Source organism: Acipenser ruthenus, chromosome 4 (assembly GCF_902713425.1).
Source record: "Acipenser ruthenus chromosome 4, fAciRut3.2 maternal haplotype, whole genome shotgun sequence".
In the NCBI taxonomy this organism is placed as follows: domain Eukaryota; kingdom Metazoa; phylum Chordata; class Actinopteri; order Acipenseriformes; family Acipenseridae; genus Acipenser; species Acipenser ruthenus.
Window position 1 is genome coordinate 68,261,987 of NC_081192.1, and position 7,977 is coordinate 68,269,963.

The following is a 7,977-nucleotide window of genomic DNA, read 5'->3' on the forward strand; positions in this document are numbered from 1 at the left end:
CGATCTGATTCAAGCATTCAACATTCTAAAAGGTATTGACAATGTTGACCCAAGGGACTTTTTCGACCTGAAAAAAGAAACAAGGACCAGGGGTCACAAATGGAGATTAGATAAAAGGGGCTTTCAGAACAGACAATAGGAAGCACCATTTTACACAGAGAATTGTGAGAGTCTGGAACCAACTCCCAGTAATGTTGTTGAAACTGACACCGTGGGATCCTTCAAGAAGCTGCTTGACGAGATTCTGGGATCAATAAGCTACTAACAACCAAACGAGCAAGATGGGCTGAATGACCTATTGTTTGTAAACTTTCTTATGTTCTTATAATCTTCAGGCTCAACTGCCCTGCCGTTACAGTATGAAATGCATTGTAGTTAAAATAGTATTTGTTGATACTGAATATGAAGAACAATTTTAGGTGGCTATTTTGTTATAAATATACAATTTGTAATGCAGCAGTAGTATACATATGGTTAGCTAAGGAAACACTTAAATTTACGTTTTGTAACAGTGGTAGATAGCTCTTTTTAACTGTAGGCAAATAATGCAAAGCTTCTAGTACTTATTTTAAGTGACAGCAATAGCAGTACATCGGGTCTAGAGTGTTAATGCATAAGCAAAGAACTTTGGACAGTTTTTGTTTCTTCCAAATGGAGAGCATGAAGGTAGCAATAAGGAAATGACTGTTATTTAGAAGAGCCAGGTCACAGGCCTTTAGCAGGTGAAGAAGACAGCACTGTACATGCAGCTCAGTCCTCCAGAAGACCTAGGAATGGAAATTGATCGGCCGAAGCAACCGACTCTATCCACAAGTCCAGCAATGAAAAGTCAGAATAGCTCTTTCTGCAGCAAATTATTATTCCAACAATTTGGACTTGAACTTGGCTTGACCAGCAACAGTTTTATAACAAGCTACTGGACAACAAAGCAACTCTAGAGTTGATAACATGTCAACTATGGGTTTGTTTTACAAAGTTCACATCAACTTCCACCTTGTCTTTTAAAAAGAAGGAGATCCACCTTATCTGTGGGTCAGCGATTATTTTAAAATTCACTTAGTCATTTCCTCTTCTGCGCCAATTCTGGGAATTAATGTATCCACTTTGGTAACCCCATACTGTAGTCTGAAACACAAAACTCTGTGTAAGTTGTTAGTTGTTCTTTTTATTCTTGTTGCCATTTGTACCTGCAGCCTGCACAGAGACAGCCTTGACTTTGCAATACGCTGCTTTGACACTGTAAGTAAAATCGAATTATTTGTCTGTGAAATATATGTATTAGTACTTCCTACAATATGGAACGGTAATTTATTTGAAAGTGAAAAAGCAGAGAGATAAAAAATGCAAGTGTTGTTAAACGCTACTTTCTAATTAACCTAAAGGAATTGACAACAAAATGTGCTCTTTTTGTCAAAGTACAGCGTTACTTACATTGCAATAGATAATTTAGATAAACTGACATCTTCTGGCGGATTTCATGTCAATGTCTTTTGTAGTGTTTTTTTTTTCATTTATTTATTTTAGGAAATGTATAGTCGAAACTGTTATTGTTACGGTTGTTACACATACTAATGCAGTACATCATGTAAAACATTGTATTGTAAAATTGCAATTAAATTATAAGATTTCAGCAAAAAGATAAGGTCCATATGTAAAATTATTTGTATTGACCAACTGTTTATTTATTTATTTATTTATTTTTACAGTGAAAGTTATAACCTAGCGATCGGCAAGCAAAAGTTCCAATAGATTTAAAGTAAGTTATTTACCAATTTGTTTTCTGCATTTTTGCCCCCTTTGGAGAGATGAGTTGACTGCGTCCAATTGTACTGTAATGATTGTAATAGCAGCGCATTTGAAAACGTTTTGAAATACTTTTTCACGGCACTGTATATAATATGCATTATATACAAAAGTTAAGCATAAGAGATTTATATTGGTAATACTAACATATTGTATACGATAACATATTACAAACAATATAATTTGCATGATATTACCAAATATGTTAGTGTTTTTTTTTTTCCCCCCCCGAATGTAAAAATAAATAAATAAATAAAGTGTTTGACAAGAAAACCTGGACAGAAGTTTGAGGGAGACAGCAATTTAGATCTATTGTTCACAAACAACTCGGACATGCTATGTAATATAGAAGTAGTAGAACCAGGTAAGCCTGAAGACCTTTTTATACAGCAACAATATTATAGGGGATAGTTGGTATGGGTTCAGAAGAGGGAGGCCAGGCTTAACTAACCTACTAGACTTTTTTGAGGATGTTACAGCTAATGTAGATGATGGCAATGCTTATGATATAATTTATCTTGATTTACAAAAAGACTTTGACAAAGACCCACATAAAATACATAAATTGAAACCAGCAGGAATACAGAGGACATGTAATTTGATACAGAACTGGTTAAAAAACAGAAAGCAGAGAGTAATTGTGAGCGGTGTACAATCGGATTGGGGGGATGTACTTAGTAGGGTATTTGGACCCTTACTGTTCATCATTTATATAAATGACTTGGACCTAAATAAACATTGTAAGATTGGTATCATCTGCAAATTTCACAAACTTGGGGAGTAGTTGACTAATACTGAATCCACAGCCCAACTAATTCAAAGGGATTTGGACCTTCTCTGTACTGGGCAAATTTGTGGCAAATTAATTTTAATGTTATCTTTGTCAAAAATGTGTTTTTAATTGAAGCATCCGTAAAAAAAAAAAAAAAAAAAAAAAAAAAAATTGCAATATACACATGTAACAGGGCAGAAAAGAGCCCTGACTGTAATTAGTGGGGCAGGGCTTTGCCCTGCTTGTAAAAAAATCTATTGTGGTTTTGGATGTATTGTTTGGGGATTTGTTTGGGAACAGGTGAAATAATGTATTGTTGTATAGTTAAATGTGGTATAGCAGAGGCGATGTTAGAAGCTCGTCTCTCCAGTTCTCTCGTCTGAACACCCACCCCGACCAGCAATAGCTGCAGGTTTTTATACATGTGACCATCTCCGGATTAGCAATAAATGAATCAATCAGGAGATGGTCACATTCTATACGACAGTTTTTTAGTTTGTGTGGCCAACAGTCGATTTGTCAATAATCACTAACTGCCGACCACACATTCTCATGAGCTGTCTTGCAAAAGTATTCATACCCTGACAAGGAAAATGAAATTAATAGCTAGTTGAGGCACATTTATCAATAATAACCTATTTTAAACGATTAGGATATTTTGTTAATGAGCTTTTGGCATGATTCTGGTGATTTTTGACTGTTCTTCAACGCAAAATTGTTCCAGTTCATTCAAATTCCGAGGAATTGTTGCTTATATCTGTATATATTTCGCATTTTGTGTTTTTACACATTTTGTATGTGATAATTTAACAAATCGTTGTAATAGTTTTTCTGTTGTTGCGTATTTGTGTGCACTATAGCCTGTTGCTAGTTACGTCCCGCTGCGGCCTTGTGCTCCACGTGAAGCCAGTGGCTCAAGTTGCTCCTTCTCAGGGACCCATCAACATAAGTCTGCTGACTTTGTGCTCTCCCCCCAGGCTGCATAGCTCTGGCTGGAGCTTATTTCTTTCTTGTTTTTGCTAATTAGCACCATACAAGATGTTTTATATTATTTATGTAATTGTTATATTACTGATTTTTGTTGAGAAATGTTCGTATTGTGTTATTTCTGAGTTTTACAGATACCATGTGCAGGCCTGTTTGTAACGTGGTGTTTGGCATGCATGCAGTAAGAGGAGATGCTGGGCTTAGCAGCATAATGCAGGACAGAGATACTCGCTTCAGCTTGTTATTGCTTGCAATAACAACCACAGTATCTCGATGCTGTTTTGGTGACCAGCTATTTTAGCATCACCATTGCGACGACTGTTAGTTCATTAGTTAGTACATGTGGCCAGTGGCTTTTACTGGTGGGTATCCCTGTACGTTGCCACCTATGGTGACTGCGACTTGGTGGACCCATACCGAACCGGTACTGAGGTCACTGACCCGATACTGACCCCGTACCGAACTGGGACCGAGGTTACCGCACCGGTACCTGGTGCCGAACTGACCGGTAACTGCGACCTGGTGAACCTGTACCGAACCGGTACTGAGGTCACTGACCCACGTCTGATCCCAACCTGGTGCCGAACTGGAACCGAACAGGTCCCAAACCGGTACTGCCACCGGTGTTAAGTACACCGACCAGGTGCTTAAGCCACCGAATCGGTACTGACCGGGTTCCAAACTAGGGATGTAAATATTGTTTAATTAGGTATTTGATTATACTCTTGTTACTTTGGTAGTTTAAACGTTTAAATGCTAACAAAAAGTGACACTGGCATATACAGTACATCTATGCCGTACACAATCAATTTGTTGCTTATGTTATTGTACTTACCAAGAATCATTTATCCAGGGGAGAAGTTACTAAGAACAGTAAACAACTGCAGTGCAACCAAAGCTCCAGAACAAAAATCTATTTGAAGATCACAAATCCAGGAATATTCAAAACATTCTCATTTCATTTTGAAAAAAAATAAAAATTTCTGCTTCATTCAAAAATCCTTATTTGAAAAAAAGGAAATAAAAGTTCAATTTTAATCTTAGTTTACAGTAACTGCGTCTTATTTTAATTTTAATCTTTTTTTTCTACTGTGCTTGAGGTCCCCAACCAGAATCTTTTTGTCTCAACCAGAGTCAGCTGCTGCTCCTCTCTGCTGCTTCAGATAAGTTCTTTACTATGCATTGCAAATCTTGACCATTGAATCCAATGTCTCTGAGAAACCGGGTTGTGGAGTGTGCCACAAATCCTCGGCAACCCACCTCCAATGGGTAAACCTGGACTCTCCATCCTCGCTGTTCTGCTTCAGCAGCTAGTTGAGCGTAGCGAAGTTTCATCCTTTCATACGCCTCATCCACAGCATCGTTCCATGGCACTGTTAAGTCTACCAGGTGAACAAGGCGTGCTGATCCAGACTACAAGACAGTATCAGGTCGAAGGTTAGTAGTAGTGGCAATCTCAGGTGGGAAAATAAGCCGTTGTCCAACATCGGCCAGCATTTTCCAGTCTCTAGCAGCTTTCAGTTGTCCTAGATGAGTTTTGATTTTAATACCTTTTCTTGGAGGTTGCTCCCCTGGATGGAGGAATGTTGTTCTTCATGTGTTATATGTTGCTGGCATTGGTGGCAACCTATTCCAATGCTAAGCCAAACATCACAGCACCTGGTCATGATGCCAAGTAAACCGTCCTTGTCTAAGACCCACCTTACATCTTGTCAAAATGTGTCTTGATGTAGCTTGCGATTGAATACAAAGGACACCACAGATCCTCTCCTACCCATAGATTTAGGTGGTGATCTGTGGTGATGGGAGAAGATCATATGTTGACCTGATGAGGAAACTGATCCTGCTCTGTTTCATTGACCATAGGTCTTGCCAGCCAATCTTGCGTTGTTCCATACTCTCTCATCTCATCCATTCTCCCTGCTTGGCCTGGGAAACTGCCTTTACGCACTTCATCCTCTCATCCTGCTTTTACACCTTGTTGACTACCAGCTTCCTCCGTTGAGCTGAGGCTGCTTTGTGCCATGTAGGAGGAGCTGAACTGAGACCAAGGCCTCCTCTTCCATGCTGTACTTGTCCCATGATATCACTGATATGAAGGGCAGCCTTTGCATCTTCCACAGCTTTGCCACTCACTTTTTTCCAGTTTTCAACACAGGTGCTGCCTCCCTCACACATTCGTCGTATCCCTTTACCATACAGCCCCATTCTGCTGAGGCAGCGTGGAACTCCTAACCGTTTCCTGACGTATGAACTAATTAACGCTTCCAGTTTCTCTACTGTTGTCAAGGAAACCTCATACACAGTGAGTGGCCACAGAAGTCTTGGCAGTAGACCAAACTGAAAGTGCCAGAGTTGCCCGGTTATCCATTACTTTACCTTTAATTATAGACATGCTCCTAGACTTTGTTGGCTTGAATTGAATTCTTGCCCATTCAATGTTATTGATTAGTTTGCCCAATAACCGATTAGTGCAGGCTACTATTATAGTCATGATTGTCATGTCATCCATGTATGCACTAATTGGTGGCAGTTGCATTCCAGAAGCCAAGCTTTTTCCTCCCACTACCCATTTTGATGCCCTAATATTATTATTATTATTATTTATTTCTTAGCAGACGCCCTTCCCAGGGCGACTTACAATCGTAAGCAAATACATTGCCATGGTAAAAGCCAGTGGAGAAATGGTGCACCCTGCCATTATTCCAGTTTCTAGACATTGCCATGTAGTGGTGAATTTTGAAGTTAAAAAACAAAATTGCAAATCTCCGAAGTATGCTTTCACTAAGTTTGTTATTGTCCTCGGTACACTGAAAAAATCAAATGCTGCCCAAAGAAGTTCATGTGGTACTGAACCGTATGCATTAGTTAAATCCAGGAATGTCACATGGAGCTCCTTCCTCTCCTTTTCAGCTGTTTGAATTTGCTGCCAGATCACACTGATGTGCTCTAAGCATCCTGGAAAACCTGGAATACCTTATTTACATGACATGCAGCAAGGTATAAGCATATACAGCGATGCGGCACAACAGGGACGGGTAACCTGCAGTCAGTTTTGCCTGCTCACAATTTCCAAAATAAATCCTTCAGCCTATTGACATGCTAGAAAACGGCCCTCAAATCCAATAATAAAAACTCTTACATTACTAATTTCTTCAATACCAGTAGCAACCGTTACAACAACGTGAATCAGATGAGCCGGGATATTCATGCATAGCAGTTCTGGTTTCTGATTAAGTTTAATGTCCCAGACAAATTTTGCCATATAGGAAGCAGAATCTGTGCAAGTTGAGGCCACATTTTCCCAAGTTATCTGGTACTTTGTGAATGTTTGGGCAATCGCTGTGCTGACAGAAATAGTATCTACAGAAGGTATGAACATGACATCAGTACAAAACAAGGCAGGTTTATTCACCTTAAAATCATAAAAAGAAAAGAAAATAGACAGAACTGGACAGCCCAAGGCATCGTGAGACTTGTCAAAAATCATACTGGACACAATATTTCCATCAATGCATGCCATAAGCTGACCAACTAAAGCATCACCATTTTCTGTCAAATATTTGCAAGTTTTTATTCTTGTAATAGGTAATATTGCAGTAGTGATCAAGATTGCGTATAGTCTTTTTGAAATAAAAGTCACAGTTCCATAATTTATTGCAGAATGTTTTATTTTTCTCTTTGTATATTTCAGGTTACCAAGATGTCTGTGGAGTGGATTGGGTTTGGCTATGCAGCTCTGGTTGCGTCAGGAGGCATTATTGGTTATGTGAAAGCAGGTACAGTAATCTGACTACAAACAGGATTGACCATTGCAATGACAAAGCAGCTGCAATGCACTATTTGTGTTTTGAAATTATATAGTTTATTTATATATATACAGTATATATACTTTGCAAAAAACTTAGTTAATACATCAGTTAAGGTTGATATAACGACAAAAGTAGGGAAATGCAATGTTAGGGTTTTTAACCTTAACTCTGCATTCCCTTCCACCCCTTTACAAGTAGTGGAAGGGGCAAGGCAACACAAGCAACCACAGACAGCCATCATCAGTTAAGATGAGCAACATACAACTCTCTGCAGATAACACAAGAGATCAATCTGCACTGCATAAGGATGGATGTTTACAGAACGCATGTGTGTGCTATCTGCCAACGTAGTCCTAAAAAACTTGGGAATACAGAACATACTGGTATTATAGCACAACGTACACAGCCCAACTGTGACGGTGAGGCCATCCATCCCATTAAACTGTATTCTGTTGCTCATCCAGTATGACACTGAAAAACTCTTGGTTGATGCGTGTTGTTGGTGCTGCCCTCTCAAACTGATATGACACAGCACATTCCACTCACCCATCTAAACACAGTTTCATAACAGTGTACCTGATACGTATCCATTTTTGCAGGTGA

General features: G+C 39.0%; 1 protein-coding gene across 3 annotated transcripts in view; it reads left to right on the forward strand.

Moving 5' to 3' along the window:
* The first annotated feature begins 1,051 nt into the window (after window positions 1-1,051).
* Window positions 1,052-7,977, forward strand: part of LOC117400456 (transmembrane protein 14C-like) — a 22,644-nt gene continuing 15,718 nt past the window's right edge. For 2 of the 3 annotated variants that reach the window (XM_034000466.3, XM_034000465.3), the window contains exons 1-3: window positions 1,134-1,239; window positions 1,707-1,756; window positions 7,257-7,341. In XM_034000466.3, coding sequence (XP_033856357.2) covers window positions 7,266-7,341 — 76 coding nt within the window. In that variant the 5' untranslated portion in view covers window positions 1,134-1,239; window positions 1,707-1,756; window positions 7,257-7,265. Of the gene's footprint in view, window positions 1,240-1,706; window positions 1,757-7,256; window positions 7,342-7,977 lie in introns of all 3 variants that reach the window. The other variant, XM_034000467.3, reaches the window with a different exon arrangement.